The sequence below is a fragment of the Anas acuta genome, chromosome 16, assembly GCF_963932015.1.
Source record: "Anas acuta chromosome 16, bAnaAcu1.1, whole genome shotgun sequence".
NCBI lineage: Eukaryota > Metazoa > Chordata > Aves > Anseriformes > Anatidae > Anas > Anas acuta.
In genome coordinates this window covers 8,937,089-8,956,825 of record NC_088994.1, presented here as the reverse complement: position 1 = coordinate 8,956,825, position 19,737 = coordinate 8,937,089, and the positions used below count along the sequence as shown (strand labels likewise).

General features: G+C 44.4%; 1 protein-coding gene across 9 annotated transcripts in view; it reads left to right on the top strand.

Annotated features, from left to right (window-relative positions):
- Positions 1 to 19,737, top strand: part of NFATC2 (nuclear factor of activated T cells 2) — a 94,995-nt gene that overhangs the window by 18,438 nt on the left and 56,820 nt on the right. For all 9 annotated transcript variants that reach the window (XM_068700289.1, XM_068700286.1, XM_068700287.1 and 6 more), the window contains exons 3-5: positions 561 to 729; positions 16,810 to 17,012; positions 18,377 to 18,549. In XM_068700289.1, the coding sequence (XP_068556390.1) occupies positions 561 to 729; positions 16,810 to 17,012; positions 18,377 to 18,549 (545 nt within the window). The remainder of the gene's footprint in view (positions 1 to 560; positions 730 to 16,809; positions 17,013 to 18,376; positions 18,550 to 19,737) is intronic.

The following is a 19,737-nucleotide window of genomic DNA, read 5'->3' as shown; positions in this document are numbered from 1 at the left end:
AGTTGGAGTTGGTTAAAATGCAGTGCAAGCTCAAATTGTATGTTTGATTGTTTTCATCTCATGTGGTAAGCTCTTGTGTATTTTGATAACAGGAGAACTATTATCAGGAAAGACTATTTCGCACTTTATTCTTCTGCATCTTATTAATTGTGAAAATCATACAGTGTTACTAACTTACACAACTGGCAAATAATGGCAAATGGAGATAATTTTTCAATGTACACTACCCATGTTCAAAACTCAAGGCACTCATGGAAGTTAGGTAAAAGAGGGGGATCTTTGAAATAATGAAACTGCTACAGATATCTCTATTTAAGAACATGGATGTGTCATGCTTCTGCCAGGAGATGGGCCCACAGAAATTACTGTGTTTGTCCTGAATTCCATCTAGGTTTGTAATCAAGCATGAGCAGGACAGCATGCGGTCACTGAAATTAATAACAAACTCCCAAATGTGTCAGCAGGAGCAGCCCAGTGGGGTTCTTGGAGGACAAACAGCTCAGGGCTTTGGGAAATAAAGTGCTGAAAGGTTTCAGCTTATCTGGTCTCTCTCTGCCCAGTTTGCCCGTCCAGTCGCTCCCACCCCTCGAGTGGCCTCTCTCCAGCCAGTCTGGCTCCTACGAGCTGCGGATCGAAGTCCAGCCCAAGCCTCACCACCGCGCGCACTACGAGACGGAGGGGAGCCGAGGGGCAGTCAAGGCACCAACCGGAGGCCATCCCGTCGTCCAGGTAAGGGTCTGGAGATTACCTGCATGGAGAAAAAAATGGGGCTGGCCTTATTTTTGAACGTCTTGCTAGGGGCTTTTCCCCTGAAGCAGGGGAGCTTGCGGTACTGCATGTGTTTGTAGTAGTAGGCGTGCATAAAATGTCTGAAGTGGAATGGTGATAAATTTCTAGAAGTTTGGAAAATTGGTTTGGATTGGCTTGTGAAAGCTCAGAAACTGAGCAAAAGTATTTGCTATCTTTTCTGGGATAGATGTTAAAAGTCCTGTGACCCAGCTCTGTCATAAGGTGTCCAGTATTCCAGTGTCCCTGTATTCCACCTGAACCCTTTTTATCTTGAGAACAGCCTCTTCTGTCCCTGCAGCAGGGAGGTGCTGTTGGTATTCCTGGCTGTATCAAACTTCAGCTCCTCTCCAGTCCATACAACCAAATTGTATGAGACTCATACAAGTTCCCTTGAAGTTTAAAGGAAGGCAAAGCTGCCCTCTGGCTGTAGGGCCTTCCCATTTAAATGTAGGTCAGAGAACTTGACCTGTGTGGGATCCAAGCACTCGGCACATCCATTTCAATCCTCTCCTGTTTTTATGTCACTTGCTGATGTTGTGTCCCACCTTGCATGCTGTTCTGCTCATCCTCTGTGGTAACGCTGCCTTCTTTTTGTCCTGGATGTGTGACACCAATAGGAAATTGTGCTAGCTGTAGCTGTCATGCGATAAGGAGGTAGGAGGGCAACAAATGATGTAGCAGTGGGGATGAGTTCAAGAAAAAGTTTGGCCTCTATAAGGCTGTGACTGCAGAGAGGATGTGTTTACTGACTGTAACTCTACAGAGAAAGGGTGAGTGAGTTTAAGCAGGAACTCCCTCCTGAATTGGGCTGATGTCAGTATAGAAACAAAATTTTATCTCTCTGAGGTATCACCTATACTGCTACTAGAAGTTCAGTTCTGGTCCTAGCTATGCTTGTGAGAAGGAAACTCTCGCTATTGAAATCAGTGAACAGAATGCAAGCTGACAGGCTGGAAGTGACAAAATTTGGCCCTCTGAGCTGATTCATTATTCTGCTGAAGAGGGTAAAGGGGCTTTTCCTTCACCATGCAAAGTCCTAGGTACAACAATGGCTGAGTAGCCTAACGGTAGCCCTTTGGGGCCACATCAGGTTTTTTACTCATTTCCTCCTAATTTCAGACAGTGCCATTCCGGAAGGAAAGCCAAGCTTTTGGCCAGGGTTGCAAGGTGTTAATGTGATATTGCTGGTAATATTGCTGGTAATGATGTATAGCAACTGTCTGGATCAGCTACAGCTTTCAATAAGCAAAGTCAGGGTGCATCCTACAGATGTTCCTATCACGCTTATGACTTTCTATGGGAAGCCTGAGACAGGAAAATGCTGAAGTTTATGCTCAGTTTTAAGCATGTGATCAATACCAGTAATTTCACTGGTTTGATTTGTGTTTAACTTCAAAGGTTAAATATTACCCTGCAGGCTCATCCCCTTTTAAAATCAAGCCATTAATTGTTAAATCAATGAATTTGTTTATTTCTGTTGAGCTGGACTTGCATATATGGACTGGATACTTGAGTAAAGGGTGCAGGATAATAAATAGTAATCACATTTGCCGTAACTTAATATATGCAATTTTTTTAGTCCATAAATCTGACAAACCCACCACAGTGTGTTGGGAACATGAACTGTGTGTCCAATCAGCACTTGTTCATTTCTCAGTTTGCTCACATATAATATAATTTACCTTCCCAATATGTTCCTATCAACCGGATGTTTATTACAGTGAATGAGTATCTTGTCACATGGGGAATTAAGTGTTTTGTTTCCTTCCTGTAATCAATGTCCATCAAAAAGGGATTTATATTTTCTGTTGGAGGTAGGAGCTGATATTCCTAGTTTTATCACAGTTTGCCATCCAGCTTAAAGATCTTAAACCATAAATACAAAGATCCTTGTTAAAGTCTCCCAAGCAGATGTGCCTCTGCACAGCTGTGCCTGCATGTGGGGGGAATATGGACAGTTTCTTTATGAAGGTTTATTATAAACCTGGAAGTATTTGTTGGATTTGTGTTCACTTTTACATAACAGAGATCATATGGGTACTATGAGCAATGAGATAGTTGCACCTGTATGGTTTATGACATCTGAAACTCATGAAGGCTAGTAAAATCCAAAGCTTTCATGTCATAAGTTATTTGGCTTCAAGCTTCTCTTCTTCTTTCCCCTCAGCGCATTTTAACTTTTGTGTTCCTGTCAGATTCCAACAGTACAGCAACAGACAAAATGAAACAGGAGAGATTTTTAAAGCTGAGGAAAGCGTGCTTGAGTTAGAGGCAACTGGTTGCAAGGAAACTGAATTACATTACTTTTCAACAAGTTGTATCTGTTTTCAGCCCCAGAGTAGGAATGGCAATGTTTACACAGGGATGACGGGGCTGCAGTTCTGCGGGCGGCAGACCTTACACTGGGGACTTGCTGCACTCTCAAAATGTCAGACATGAGCACACCAACCACCTTTTTTTTTGTTTTGGTTTGGTTTGTGTTTTTTGTTTGTTTAGTTTTCTTTTGAGCGCTAGCACCCCTCCATGCCAACTTTCTTGAATCTAGTGCTGCCTCTTAAGCATTTGGATTTAAACACTGAGAAGCCAAACTTGCCCCAAGTGTGAGAACCCCACCAAAGTGGTGGGATTTATACTGAGGCTGAACATCCCATTCATGTTGCAGTGTTTTACAGCCACTTCCAATAGACCGCTTGATTTGATTACCTTTTCTAAAATATAATGACTTAATTTTTTTCATGACTTTTCTGATTTCCCATTAAATTAACCCTTAATGTGACTATCCAGCTGAGCCTTCTGGAGGAAGAAATGTTGGCTACTTGTTCCAGTACGATGTTAGTCTGCAATATTTATTTTTTGAAAACTGCATTTTGCATGCAAGTTTCTTCTTCTGGGTGTGCTGAAGCTACAGACCAGCAGATCTCATATCCTCTAGGCCTTATCTTGTGGTTTATCTTTCTGATGCTGCTTCCTCTTTTTCACGTGTCTAGCCCCGAGAGTTTGTGCTCTGCACCAAGTTGTGCACTCCAAGTTTGGCAGGAGAAGTGTCTGATTAATCAAAATGTCTGGTTAGCTGGGCCATACGGAAGAGGCCATTTACTTTGTTTACCTGGGGAAGGAAGAAAGAAGCCATTCATCCCATGCAATGTTCACACCGTCTAACTTCAGAGACCTTCTAGAGACAAGGAGAAGTGTAGGCTTCCAGTTTAGGTGTTCTGAATTGCTCTTTGGGGGAAACTACAGTTTGCTATTAACTACAGAGAAGCTTGTATTTTAAAGATGTTAGTTGAATGCGAACATTTAGACATCTGGTGGACACACACTGGCACATCACTGAAAACAGCTTTGTCCTTGCTACTCGGGATTTCCTTTCTGAAGTTTGCACGCAGTTACCTTCTTGCAGGGCCATCCAGTTGCTGAAATAGCAGAGGGGGTAGACATGATTGTTTTCCTTCCCAACTCCTTGTCATTGAAGTTGAGGATCAGCTGCTCACATCAAGACTCTGAAAGAGGCTGTTCACTAGGTAGAGGCTGCTTCTGCGTAAAGAGTTTATGGATGTGATAGGGATTGAGGTGGCAATGCAAAAACAAACCTAGCTCAGTCCCAGTTCACCCCTCAGTAGTGCTGCCTGCTCAGAGGAGTACAGTCTCCTTTGCATGCTTTTAGGCAAACATCTAGTAGGAAGTACATGGATATATTTGAATTCTGCTTGGGACAGGAGACATAAACTAGATAATTCCATGAGATTTCTCCCAGCATTATAGGTACTCCCACCTCTTTGAAGAAATCAAAATTTTGATGGTGTTGGCATTTCTTGCTGTCCTGTTTTCAAGAGGAAGCAGGGCATGTGGTAGCACTTGAGTAACCCTGGATGCTGGCATAGATGTGTTTCTACTGCACACAGGAAAATGTCACAGTAAAAACCTCTCTGTTTCAGGGAGACAGATGTTAGGTTCTTCAGTAAAGGTTCTCCTGTATTTGAACTGTTTAAGATGGTGTTGAAAAGGAAAGACCTTTTCAGTAGCAAAGGCTGGATATGAATGAACTTCACCCCATTGAGCAGAGCCTCTGGTCCCTTAAAAGCCATAAAAGTATTGTTTTAAATATATTTGGAAAGCTTGGTGGTTCTGTTTTTGTCCTGTTGCTTTGCATGGAAGCAGACTTTTTTCAAGATAGAAATTAGGTTTCACACAATAGTGAAATAGATATTTCAGGGAGTTCTAAGTGGAGCCCTTTTCCTTTCCCTTTCACTTGCCTTGAAGGAAGGACAAGTTTTAAAGGAAGATGAGCAGTTGATTTATGCAAATAATTGTGCACATCCTCTGGATCTGTACTTGCTTCGTTAGAAATGGTTGCATTTACACGTGTTGCAGTCCATGTGTATAAAAGGCACAGTTCCATTTCACATAATTATTTTCCCACATTCTGAAGTACTCAGGGTCCTTGCAGTTGATCAGTGCTGATAAATGTGTGATTTACTGCTGCATATAATTGAGAGCAGTGGCACAGGGCAGCAATTTCAGTTGTGTATCTGCCGTGGCCTATAGAGATGCCAAGTATTTTGCTGATAATTTGAGAACACAGCTAAGTCTTGGGGGTCAGAGAGGTAAATAAGATTTTTTTTATTAACCCTTTGTTTCTAATTTTTTCCCCCAAGTGCCTCTGTGTTTTGGACTTGTCTTGCTGTAAACAGTCCGTGGGGAAGCTGGTGTTTTACACAGCTCTTTGGCACAGCAATTTGTAGTAATTTTCTCAAAGAAGCATGCCTAACTCTGGTATTTTGTTTTTTTATTGCCATCTTAGCGAAGCCTTCCCTGATGTATTACTTCTCTAATTTATCTTTACAAAAGGCTCAAAGCCTTCTGAATGAAAACAAGCACAGAGGTAACGGGTAACTTATTTGCATCTCTCACTTACTCTCGCACTCTCGATGCATTATTAACTCACTTTTTCATCTACAAACCTGTCGTTTTCCGCTGCTTGTGTCAGATAACTGAATCGATTCAGCACAACCAATTTGCAAAGCAGCCGAGCACGCTTGCCTCTCGGGCCCCCATTTCCAGAGGCACACAGCCTGGAGCAGCCAGCCGGCTGGGGCTGGGGCCTGCTCGGTGTTTGGGGAGAGCAGAGCCGGGCCCTTTGCAGTCAGCAGCCGTGGCCGAGTGGTGCTGGGGCTGTGCTCCCGCCTCGAAGTCGCATCGCAGCGGTTTGGGCGCTTCCCCAGGAAGTGGCAGCCCCACGCTTGGGCCCAGCTCCGCCGCAGGGCTCGGCGGCTTCATACACACACCCCATGCAGCTTTCTCCTGCCTCCTCTGGAGCCCTCGGCCCCTCTGGGCAGGGCAGCAAGCTCCCTGCGAGCACTTCCACTGCTGTGAAGTCCTGGGGTCGGTGTTGAGTCAAACGTGATGGGTTAAGCTGAGCAACGAGGCTGAGAGACGGGAGGAGATCTGTCCTCCAGGTCAGAGCTTCGGGGGCACCTCCTTCCCCCACTTCCTCCTCAGAGCGGGGCGGGGAGAAATCTCAAGCGCTCTGAGGCTTCAGCCCCTGCCAATATCCTCAAATCACCCGGGAGCTGTATTTATTTAACAAGAGCCCTGCCAGCACAGATGTCTAGGACACCAGCGAGGTCCTCGGTCTCCTCTGTTCCTGGCACACGATGTCGGAGGCTGAGAGTTCCTCTGACGGAGGTTTGGGAGCAGTGACCTCCAGCAGGGCAGCAGTGGGCACGCTGGGCACAGGACAGCCCTCAGTTGTGGGGAAATGGATGTCCCCCGTGGGCCTCGTTTCAGAGGCCAAGCGTGGGGAGGTAATCCTGGTATGAGCTATCATCCCACTGCCATAATTACACCTCCATTATGGGCTTGATTGTAATGGTAAAAATAAAATGTGTTACCCAAATGTTGAACTTGGTACAGCATCCAAATATAGCCCAGGTCTACAAAGCAGCAGCGCTGGGAGAGGCAGCGCAGGGACCCGTCACAGCCAGTGCTGTGCCACGCGTGCTGGGCTCCTGCTTGCTTCTGGTCCTTCAGGCAGGGAGGCAGCAGGGAGGGTACGGAGGGGGGGTCCCGGTCAGCACAGCCCACCCCTCCTCCCCCCGGGTTTTAACTTTTAAAACTGTGGTGCCTTTCATTGCCTCGCTCTCTCTTTATTATTATTGTTTATTATGAAAAAGAAGCTGTAATTGTGGAGTTGTTATTGGAACACACGGGAGCTGCTTTGCAATAGCAAATATATGTTCACTTTCCTTTTATATTTGAATTTTGCCGTATGTGTTTTCTTGTGGTTTCCAAGTCAAAGACGACTTTGTTTTCTAGGCTAGGCTTCCCATGGGGGCCTGAGTTGTAAGTGTGTGTGATTTCCAACATTCAACTAATTCTTTTGCTTATTAGTGAAACCAGAACCTTTGATGGAAACTCAAAACCAAATCACAGCTTGATATCGTAATTCACACTCTCACAAGCGGGGCTGGATTAGAGATGTGTTCCTGCTGAAATGAAAACTCGCCTGCCCAGATGATTTACTGCTGGGGACTCAGGGGTGGTTGGGTTTCTCTTTCTCTGCCCATCCTCCTGTTCAGTGAAGGGGAAGTCAGAGGTCCAGGATGAAGGGGGGTGTTTGCACTTCCGTAGTGTTTGGCCTCTGCAAGCTGCCCTGGACATGTGCAGCTAAGCTGGCTTGTGCTGTGCCATGTCTCTGCACTGATCCTGTTGCCTTTACTTCCTTTTTGTAGCGAGTGGGAGCCTGGTGCTGGCTCCTCGCTGCTTTTGAACCTTGCAGGGATTCTGCCCCCAACTCGAGAACAGCGTGTGACAAATTGTCTGCATGTATCATGCCTAATTAACCTGCAGGATTACCGGGCTTGTTTGCACAACTGTGGTGATTGATTGCATGTGCCTTTAGAGCTCTGAGCTGTTGGTTCGTGGGTACATTTACTGTGTTTACATGTGCTATTGCAGGGATCGATGTGCAGTCTGAAAGCGTAGACTTTGGTTTTAGGAATATCTGAGAAATTGTCTTTAAAACTAATATCCTGTCAAATGCACGGGGAGATGAGTCGGTACCCGGCACACTGTCCTGGTAGCGTAGCTGTACCTTTGGATCTGTCTATCTGAGGCTTCGCTGGAACCGCTGAGGAAATTAAATTACTACGTAGATCGGAAGTAGTGTAGGAAAACATGATTGAGTCTGAAAGTGGCTTTTGTTAAGATGTGGGACTGGACTGAATAATAGGGAATATTAAATGTGATACCTAATAAACAGAGATAAAAGGAAGAGCTGGCTCATATGCCTTCTCGATCATTAATGCAAGAGGAGAACTGCTGGACAACAGTAAGGATAATTAGCTGTAGGGAGAATTCACCTGGACTTAAGCTGCATCTTCTGTTGCTTGAAGTTGTTAAGCTGGGTGTGCGTGCCCCTGTGAGAGGGGTGCTGTCCCTCACAAAGAGGTTATGTGCTGAGCGACTGCAATTGGGGTGCAGAGATGCAGGTGACCAGAGAACCACATACCTCAAGGGAGCAGCTGGATCTTACCATGTGTCTTGTGTTAGAGATGACTGAATGGTTCTCATTGCAACTTTTTGTCTCAAAACGAAAATGGAGCCCAAGTCAAAATACACTGCTTTGATGGAAAGTAATTTTGGCAGAGGTGAGGGGAAGGCAAGTATACCAGCCAAGTCTGAGGAGGATGCCTGTGAGATGCAGGCAGCCTCAGTTATTCCTTGTCTGGATTAGGCAGATCCAAGAGTTAGGCTACTCTTTCATGTGTGCTTTAACTGACAGACTGCACATGCAGGAGTCAGTGTGCAGCAAACCAGAGGCTGAATTTGTGGCCGTTTGCCAGGAATGTGGACACGTACAGCAATAACGCCTACAGAACTCATCCTGTTCAGGGCGCGCTCAAGTATCTGCAGAAGTTGTTCATGCAGAGCAGCCAGCATCCTCTAAGCTCGCATCTGGGCACTCTGGGCAAGGGCTGTACCATGCAGCAAAGCCTCCAGTTCCCCTTTCCTTCTCTCAAGACCCATTCTTATTTAATAGAAAGTGCCTTGGTCCGAGCGAGGACCTGCATGTGGGTGTCTGTGTCTCGGGGGAGAGTCATGTCACTGGGCTTATGGCTTATGAGGGGAAGGGGCTGGACTCCTCCTGGAGCTTCTTGGTGACAATTTTCTAGGATCTCTCTATTTCTTTCTGAAACAACTGTTGAAACCTTGAGGCTTCCAGCAGATTCCAAGATGCTCTTGCTGCTGCCTCTGTCCCATTTCTCCCCTTATCTTGGTTGCTCTCAAGCTTTGCACCACCTCTTGGTTGCACAGCCTGCTCTACCTGGGACTGTGTACTGTGCCAGGAAGGGCGAAATAACTGTGGGAGGGGAAGCTGCAGGGTTAGGTGACAGAAAAACATCTCTGCTTGCCACCTTCATTCTGCTCCAACCTGGTTGAGGCCGGTCCCCACCAAGCCTCCCGCAGCTGGCAGGGAATGCCGTGGCTAGCTGGTGGCAGAGCTCTGTGCTGGGAGGTGGCGATGCAATTCTGGTGAAATCAGCAAATTTGCACCCTCTGCTTTGCTTGTGGCAGAGTTCTTTCTTGCTCGGGGAAGTTGAAATCTTTTGTCTTGAGTGTGCGTGGAAGCTGACTAACTATGCAGGTGATTTTCTTAGTATGAAAAAAAAATCATTTTCACCCAGATATAAAAATCCTACCTTCCCAGTCTCCATATCAGTGAGATGCAGTCAGATGGAGAGTGCCATTTTTTTTTTAACTTCAAGCCGTGAAAGTCAAAGCACCTTGAAAACAAGCAGCTCTTTGTAGACATAGGGAAATTGGGGTATAAAGAGGCAAAAGCTTGCCCATGTTGCAAAGTGTGGTCAGTGTCAAGACGATTGGGAACCAAAGCCTGCTTTGAGCCTTAATTGCTTTTTCCTGAGACCTGCCTTCTCTGCCCCAGGCTGCTGTTTTAACCCCTGGTGGAAGCAGAACGCCCAGTTAGGCACTGGGAGCCTGGTTGTCATTTACTGTAAGGAACAGCAGCGTAAATGAGATTCAGTCCTTGGAATTCTGTCAAAATTGTCACCAAAATAAGGAACATTTAAAATCAAATATAATAAAAACTCATCATTTAGCAGAATCAGATGTTCAAAGGATTATCTTCTGAGGCCTTTTTAGACTGCTTCAGTGAGGAGTAAAAAGAACCGAGGCAGGGATTTCCTTCTGGTTTGCGTTCTCTTGCTATGTCCCAAGTACATCAAATTGAACAAAAACATGTGACAAGTTTCAACTTTATTGCTCAATGTCAGCTCGAACGAAAGCAGGCAGGCAAGCCACTACATGCTGCAGTGTCTGGATGAGGTCTTTGTGTTAATTACTGACAGCTATTGATATGCCACTCTCCCCGAGACAATATAATTTTCCGTCTCGGAGTGCTGTTGAATAAAGAAACCCCCCAAAAAATCCTTGAACTTGTTGCAGCCAAAAAGTATTAATGATAGGAATTAATGATCAAATCCAAAACACAGAGTTCCTTCCACCAGGAAACCGACTGAAGAGGCAACGCAGAAATGCTGTGGCAAGCAGGGGCTACTGAGACAAGCACATCTTCCTCCGCTCTGCTGTGGATTGTCCTACAATGCTTGCTGGCATGGAAAACAGCATTGGGGCTGATGAAGAGTCTGGGCAGGGGAATAATTTGTGGTGTCAAATCCCTTGAGGCACAGGCTTAGCTCTGCAGTCTGGCTGCTTCAGGAGGAAGGTGGGAGTTGGGAGTGGGGGCTCCTTCCTCCAGCAGCCGGCGCCGAGACCTCATGCTGCTCCTTGTGCGCCAAGGGGCGAGCCTGTAAGTGCTTTCTTATCTCCTCCTATACAGCAGGAAAAGGGAAGCAGTAGGAGGAAGCGATTTCTCACGCGGCTTTGTATTTGCTTCTAATTAAACGTTGCCAGTCGAGCTCTGTTTTCCCACTTTTCACCAACGGCTGATGACCATCTCTCTGAATCACCACGGCGTTATTTTCAAAGCTGACCACACACATGCACACCCCATTCAGAGGGAAGCTGAAATGACTTCCATGGGGAGATAGCAAGTAATATGCAGCAGTTAATAGACCAAGCATCTTGTTACGGTGAGGCGAAACAAGCAGGAGAGCTGATTAGTTTCAAGCAAATAAAAACACCAAGGCTAGTGAATTCATTCCCCAATTTTATACTCTCCTTTTGGCAGTAGCTTGTGTTGTCTAGACAGGAAGATGTGCACAATCAGCTTTAAAGATGCAGCTTTATACCCCACAGGGGAAAAAGACCTCAATTCCTGACAAGCAAAGCTCTGCTGGGTTGGATGGGAAACAAATTATTCCATTCTGTTCTCAAAGGCGATCAGAGTCTGTAGCACACAGACTGCATCACACAGGTTCTCACTGGGGCTCTCCAAAGGTGCATTTAAGACTTGCAGATGCTCCTGCTGTTGTCTCACAAAGTCCATCTCTGTTTGCATGCAGAGCAGATACCTAGCTTGCAGGTGTGCAACACTGAGCTAGAAATTCTCAAGAAAATTTGGCTCTGAAACCTGTCAATTAAAAAGGGAAATGCAGAAACTAGCAATAATAGCAGAAAACAAGGTTGTACAGCTGGTGAGGGGTGTTAGCACAATCAGTGCTCACGGTAGAAAGGGGTTGGTAACCCCTGCAGTGAAGCAGAGCATGGCAGGGACGGGACCTCTGATTTCTCACTGTGCTAATCCCCTGTGGGGCCTGGCAAATCACTGCATCTCTGTGCCTTGGCTTCCCCATTTAAGAATACTTCTCCTCGTCTGCTCTTCCTATCTCTTGCTAATAATGCAATTCTCTATAGACTACAGTAATATTTAAATTCAAGTGCATATGTCCAAGATTCAAAGATCTAAATTCCAAAGGTTTTACTAAGTTCCCTCTTTATGTGCGTATGTTGTATCTGTTGGTGACCACCTACAGAATCTTAAGGAATTCACCCTTCTTTTTGACTCTGCTGTCAATTTATCACTCGATTACCAGAAAAAATAGCTAAGCAGTGTTGCAGACTTTGCTTCTGCAAAGAGATTTGCTATTTACACAGTACTGCAAAGGTGAACCAGTGTTTTTAAATCCCCACAGCCAGACATTGTGCAAACTGCAGCTGCGGGGTTTGTGTCATCTGAACACTGGAACAGGGATTGATTTAGACTTGATTTTTCAAACTTGCTCAGTAAGTGGTTATGTATGTGGGGCCGGGCTCTTGGTTTGTAAGAAGACGTGAGTTTAGAAATAGTTCAGAAAAAAAAAAGGCATTCTAATGCACGTGGTCTGAGTGGTGGTCTTAATGGCTGTGGTTCCATGTACCATCACAGGAATTGTGTTTGGGTGGGTAACTGGACTGCCCACACAGCAGCTAATGGCATATCTGCTCATGTTTTGCATGCAGAATTGCATATGTGCCGTTCTGAAAACGGCAGTTGACTACCCCCTCTCCCAAATTTGACTGTTATTGATCCATGGATGAAGTGTAGAATGAATGAGTTTTGTTTATGCAGAGGTGAGCTGATGATTCTGATCATGCCACAAATTTCCATTTTGTTTAGAAACCCAATCATAGCAGCAAACAGAACAAGAAAAGTCTCCTTGTTTTCTGAATGATGTTATTTGTTTATCTGCCAAAGTGCTTTGCATTTCCTCAGGTCACAGACCAGCCCATGTCTGGCTATGTTAATATTATAAGAGTTATGCAAAAGTAAAGTTTAAGAAAAATCTTTCAACTGAAAGAAATAGGATCTTAAAATCCCAAAATAGAGTATGGAAAGGTACACATCATGTCTGGCTTCTCTTTCCCCTTGTGGCAAATGTGACTCAAAGGTGTTGGTTTTTTTCCAGCTCGATCTGTATACAGTTTGGGGGAGTTTTATTGTGAATAGCTCACCTTATAATACACAAAATTATTTCCTTCCAGAGTTCTCTATTCATAAATCTTTCTTGATTCTCACTCTCTCAAAACTGAAATCCAGATGATATTTTTTTCTTCATTGAAACAAGCGAGAAAGATGGTAAGAAAGCACCTTGGCACAGTGCTGGTCCTCTGCTCTTGTCTCTGGTGAATCTCCCACTTCGCCTGAGTGAGCAGCCAAGTGTTGGGTGCTCCCCTTGGGCAGTTGCAGCTCGCTGCAGTGCGTGCCGGGCTCTCCCTTTCTGGGAGATGAGCAAAAGAGTGGAGTGGGAAATGGAGATGTTACAGGGGCTCGGTTGTTACTGAGGCAGGAACAGATGAACGTTAGAGTTATTATTCAAAAATGTCTTAAGTCTTTGCTTCTCTGTAGGGTTCTTTCAGGGTTGCTTTTTCTCCTTCTTTGTGCCACCAAAGGAAAGATCGGCTTTCTGGTTCAGTTGTAAAGTAGCTGCCTACCATAGCAGAGGTGAGTGTTTGTGGAGAGTAGCAGTCTCACCCGGTTCAGCTTTGAGGAAAGGTGTATCAGAAACAAAGCCCTAATGTGTTCTTCCATTCTAGCTCACAATGAATTTCTCTGTATAAAAATGCAGCACAAAATATTAACTCCTTCCCGTCCCCATGAAAAAGGGTTAGCATCACTATTGCCCTGTTACAGATAAACAGAGAAGTTATATGACATGACCAAAGCTATATAGTGAACTATTGGCAAAACTGGGTGTAAAACTCTGACTTTAATGTGCCTGGAGCTGTTCTGTGAGCTGTCCATCTTCAGTCTTTGTTATTAAGTCATCCCAACGTATTCTTAGCATATGGATGATAGATGGAAATGTGTATGCTAAAAGTTAAATTTTACTTATTACCCTTTAAAATGTAAAATATAATCAATTAAGATAAAGACGTGCACTTTAAATTGTGGTACTTGATGCTTCCTTGTGTTTTTCTCATTTATTTGCTTTTTATAATGCTATTTTGATTTTACGGTGATGTCATCCCAAAGCATTGTCATAATGTCATAAATTACCAAGTAATTACCTTACTTTCTTCCACTGATCAAGCAATTTATCTGAAGTCTTGCTCTGTGAAGGACCAGAAGTTCTTTTACTTTGTGTTTTGTACCCATGTCCCACAGGTGACACAGACATTGCCATATGAACAGACAGTCAGCTCCTATCCTTTTTTAACTATGTATACATTTACACAGCCACACAACCACGGACATTTTTATTCTTAGAAGACCAGGAATAGTTTTTACCTTGGGAACTCACTCTATACATGAGGAAAAACACCACTTACAATTAATGTTGGCCAGTTTTAAAACCTGTGTACGTAGCCAGTTCTGTTACAGCTGCTACTGACTGTGCTCACTTGGGGCAAATTTTCTTTTGTAATTTATTACCTGTTTTCTTCCATTCCAGTCTCCCATCAATAACTCTGGGGTTTTGCTCTGCCAGTTTGTAGACAGAACGAGTGCTGTGTTGCTGTCGCTGTAGCTACTATTCCAGTCCAAAGGGTCCTCTCGTCATCCCAGCTGGATTGACAATTATTCCGTCAGGCATGACAATAACCGTGCTTAGTACTTAAAAGCTCCTCCTCTCTTCTCCCCGTCCCCTTGTAAAGACAACACGGCCTTTTCTGATACGATGGCTTTTCACTGAAGGCCAGGAAATAATGGATTTTGAAAGTACCGTGCTTAGGCTGGGTTTCAGTATGGCTCCCAGAGGACCTGGGCTTAGCGGGCCTCCTCATGGGTAAGCAGGGGATAATTTGTACATTCAGGTCTGTTCCCGATAGATCTGTCATTGTGACCTCTGACAGCTTTAGTCCTCGAATTTTTCACCTCACTCAGCACATTTCTGAATCTCCTCATGGCCATCATTCTTGGCAATGCTGCTCCTTCAACACCAAGCCTTGCCCTTGGAGTCCAGCTCTGCTCCTCCGCAGCCTCACCCTAAGAGCCCGTTGGCACATTGGTGCAGACTCATATCCTTTTTTCCCTCCTAACAGCCTACTGAAGTACTTGTGTGATTGTAGGCGTATGGTCTGTGGCAGGGACGGGTTCTGTAATTCTTCCATGCACAACCTGTTCTCAAGGCCTGTTGGCTTCAATGGAGTTATTCATGGGAGTGGAGGCTGCATGTCTGGGCCCTTGGGTTGCAAGATTTCTGGGGCATAGACTCTGTCTTCGTGTGCCTTGCAAATATGTGCTAGATGATAATGATAGCTCAGAAGAGTGAGTGTCGCTTTACATTTGCCATACTGAAGGAAAGCTGCCAGGATTGCATTGATGCTGCATGTGGTCCCCTTCCGGGGGGGGAATTAATCCTTCTGTGCAGAGATACCTCCTGCTGACTGGTAAAAATTTAAAAAAAAGAGAAAAAAGAAAAAAAAAAAAGGTTTGGCCATGAATACCATTAGCTTAATCTTCCTTTTCTGTGATCTTCCAGTACTATTTGCTTTGTATGGCTTCATCAAGGTTTGTATGTGGACAGAATAATTGAAAACAAATTCAGTGAGTCTCAAACCATAAAGTTCCCTTTCAGCTAGATCATTGGCTGTGTGGTAGATAAATGTCTGTTTTTCATTTTTGGTTATGTGAAAAAATCAGAATGGTTTGATTTGTGATTTTGAATGTTAATAGAGAAGAAGATATTTCCTTGTCTCTTGGCCTGTGGAGAAATTCTGGCTTTATTGGTTCTCTTGCAGTAAATACTGTTTAGGAACACGTCTTTTGGTACAGAAGAGTCTATTAATGTCTTTGAACCATAGAGGGCCCCACCTCTAAGGTCAGCCAAGACCTCCTTGTGTCACAGAACAAAAAGGCCATCTCTACCTGTACAGATAGTATTTTAGTGTAAGGCAAGAAAAGTGGCTGAAGGTGAACCATCCTGAGGGAAGAATGAGTTGCAAAGAGCAGTGACTCAAGCTCACGTAAGTGATTTCATGAGAAAAAGAACATATCTACTATTAATGCTATTTAAGAATTTTGCAGACAGCTTTGTAGGGTAGAGATGTGGATGTTGAAAGGGAACATCTTCCCTGAGGAAGAGGCAGATGGGCAGAAAATACAATGCTGTGAGCATTTGAGAAGCTGATGCTGGTGTTCAGGACTGGATTTGGGAAGTTTGGGAAAATACGTTCATAACGGCGTAGAAAATGAGAGGACAAAGAGAAGGGCAGAGCTGTGAAGGTGAAGGCAGACATCTTGTATCAGTTGTGAGGTAAACAGGGAAATGGGAGAGCTGTGGAGTTTGGGCCTTGCACATGCCAAGGCCAGAGAAAGAGATGTGACGGGGATTGGTAATTTCTGAAATGTTTATACATAGTTTAACATTTCAGTTCTCAAAATCATGGACACAATTGCTAGATACCTCCTGTTTAGGGTTTTTAAAAGCAGTTGAAGAAGGAGTCATAAGCTGTGCAGAGGCAAAGTCATTTTACTGTACACTAGGCTGGACAGACATCAGGGTTTACAAGTTGAATGTCACACAGGGCCCAAATTCAAAGACCCCTTACTCCATTAGCTTTAATAAGGTCTGTAGAAGGTACAATTTATACCTGCAGGAACATAAGCAGGGGACTCTGTTCTTGCTGTGTTTCCTGCTGATGGGAAGCAGAAGCCCTGCCCAGGGCTGCAGGTGCATGGGACCACCTCTGCTTTCGTGGCTTTATCCACCCCACAGGGAAAAATCTTTTGAACCTCGTTTAGGATTCAGTCACTGCAAATTAAACAAATGTACTAAAAAATGTACCTTTTGAGGGTATTTATCAAAACATTTTGGAGACAACCAACAAGTTGCTGGTAATGGCGAGCTTGTCTGGAATTTTTTCCTTCTTGACATATCTAGTGTTATAACCATTAGTTACATATTTTCCATTAACTGCTTTCCCTGGTACAATGTACAAGAAAGTACTCTTAAGAGGTTGTCTGTCCCTGAGAGTAGGGAAGAGTCTGTACTACATGTGTAGTTCTGTCTATCTGTATCTCCATATCTGTGTAGATGTCTGTAGATCTGTTTAGTTTCCTGAAATGAGAGCATTGCAACCCCCATGTGTGATAATAGATTTTTAATGTCTTGCCAGCTTCATGGTTACATGGAGAACAAACCCTTGGGTCTTCAGATCTTCATTGGGACAGCAGACGAACGGATACTTAAACCCCATGCTTTCTATCAAGTCCATCGCATTACAGGAAAAACTGTCACCACCACGAGCTATGAAAAAATCATTGGCAACACCAAAGTTTTAGAGATCCCACTGGAACCCAAAAACAACATGAAAGCAACGTAAGCATTTTTATTTTTATTAGCAAAGTTGTGGCATGTTGAAATTCCTGCTCCTATGGAAAGCAGTCACTTAAATGAATAAAGATGTCTGCTCTGGAAGGACTCCCCTTTCCAAAACATGAATTTAAGACCCTTTTTACAAAGGTATGAACAGACAGTTACAAGCACCTGGGTTAAAGCTGCTCAAAGAATTACCATGTATGCATTTTTGCTGTTTGCCCCAACTTCTTCAAGAACTACATTGTAATTGCCAGTCATATTCAAAGTTAGAGTGGCTTGGTATGGCACTAAGGAAAATGAGACACAAATCTCAAGTCCATAAAGTCCATATGCTGCAGGGACACAATGAGAAACAAGGAGTAGTAAGTAGACAGTGCATGAAAAGTGTACGTTACATTTTACAACAGTTAACGGAATAGAAAACATCTCTCCTGAACTCAGCCAAGTGCTCTGGCCATGAAATCGCACTCTCCTGTTGTAATAGTTTACCAGAAAAGCAAGTACAGGCACATCTTTAATGTATTATTTCTTCCAGTTTTATGGAGGCAGAGGGATGAAGTGGGCACCAGTCTGAAACTTTGGGCTTGAATGTGTGCCAGGCAGCACGAGAGTGATTGCTCTGCAGAGGGAAGAGCTGTATCTCCATCCTTCAGAGGATACTGACAAACTTGGCAGAGCAACTGTGTTTTTAAGCCCCCCTACTTCATTGCAAAATCCACATTCTTTCTTTGTATATCTTTTTTTTTTTTTTTTCCCCCCAGAATATATACCTCATTTCTCCCTTTCCTTCAGGCTTATCCTTCCCTCTGCACCCAAGGAAATAAATAAAAGCCCACATCTCAAATTTAAGCAGCCAAGTGCTAAATGGAACGTGATTGTCTGTTCCTAACAAGTAACCCTGGAATAATAAAGCCCTGCACATATACAGTGGTGAGGAACAGTGTGGGTGTAGGAAACAGCTCGGGGTGTATACTCACCAAATGTGATTTTAATTCATATGAAATGTATGTTGTCTTTCAAATTGATATCAAACCAGGTTGGGAGTGCCTGTTAATACTCACTGTACCCTCTGAGGACTGTTGCTGAACTCAGATCCTGTAACATTGGCACTTCTTCTTGCCTGGGCTCTGCTGTAGACAAGTTTGCTAGGCTATGCGGGGCTCCTGAGAAGTTAACCAGTGTGTCTGTACTGAGTAATGTTAAGTAGCAATGCTGGTTTCAGCAGCCCTCATCCTCTCTTGCCGTTCAGCCCTGTCCTTCTCCTGACATTCTCCCTTTGTGAAGGGCTGCGGTGAATGGGAGCAGAGAAGAATCTTCTTTGCTACCAGGCTGTGCCTGCCCTGAATAGCTTGTGTGTTTGGCAGCATCGACTGTGCGGGGATTTTGAAGCTGAGGAACGCGGACATTGAGCTGCGTAAGGGCGAGACAGACATTGGCAGGAAGAACACCCGCGTCCGGCTCGTCTTCCGCGTGCACATCCCTGAGTCCAACGGCAGGATCATCTCTCTGCAAGCAGCATCAAACCCCATTGAATGCTGTAAGTACCTCCTGAGATCTGCAGGGAGCCAGTGTGGGTGTGTGTATGGGGCTTATATACATCCTGCCTGTTTGTGCAGGAGTGTGCAAACTGCCTGCCATCCTGGGAGCGGTCATATTTGTAGTGGCAGCACAAGCAGAACTTGTTATCTCCAAGCTGGTGGTTGGAGGCTTTGAATACAGACATGGGGTGGCAAATGAAATGGAGAAGAGGTTGGATTTCAGGGCTTGAGCACATACTGGTTGTCGTTTTTTCTAGATGACGGTGCTGAGGGGTGTGCAGCTCAGGAGGCTGCAGCTGAAGCAGGGAAAGCCCAGGTTATTCTGGTATTCCCCTGAGGGACAGAAGAAAGCTTGCAGTTTTGATTTCTGGGGAGCAAATTCTATAAGTGTGTAAACTGAGAAACCTGCACCTCCCACTCGTTTTAACGTACTGGATCCTGAGAAAGAGAGGCCTCCAGCAAGGTGCCCCCGGGGTCGAAGTCATTTCTGGAAGGGCTCCACCCACTGCGCTGGTTTATGTGCATCCTGTGATGCTTTTTGTTGATAAATGGTGCCTTTTCAGTGGTTTGGGGATTTCACAAATACAAAATGAACAGTTTTCCTCTCCCTTTGCTGAATGACTCACCCCTTTAGCAGAACCTATCTTGCCATAAGTTATGTGAAGAAAATCATTGAAGAGTTTCTTGTGTGTATTTATTGAGATGTAGGCCTTACTTAAATAATTACTTATTGTAAGAGAGGAGCCTATTTTGGATATAAAATCAAGACAATTTGTGACTAGTGAATTATTGAAAAAAAAAGCAGTAGAAGTAAATAAACAAGGCAAGACTAAGGAGAGGATGATGGATATGTATATGATCTCTTGGCGATTTTTATGAGAGGATGACAACTCTCAGAGCATTTTACCAGCTGTGTGAAGTCTCTGGGCACCGTGATGGGAGGGGAGAGCAGTGGGAGTAGCCACCACCTGTCTCCATAGGAAACAGGATCCTCTATGGGACCTGATGCCTGAAACAATAGCAGCCTCCACCCCCGACATGTCCCTGCTGAAACAAAGGCCTATTTGCTAAAGGAAACATTCAGTAAACTGCCAATATTGTTTATAAGAAGGGAATTGTAGTGAAGGAGCACCTGGCTTCTCCCTCAATTTCTTTTCCAAGTGAAAGCAGCCCATTCCTGCCTGCAA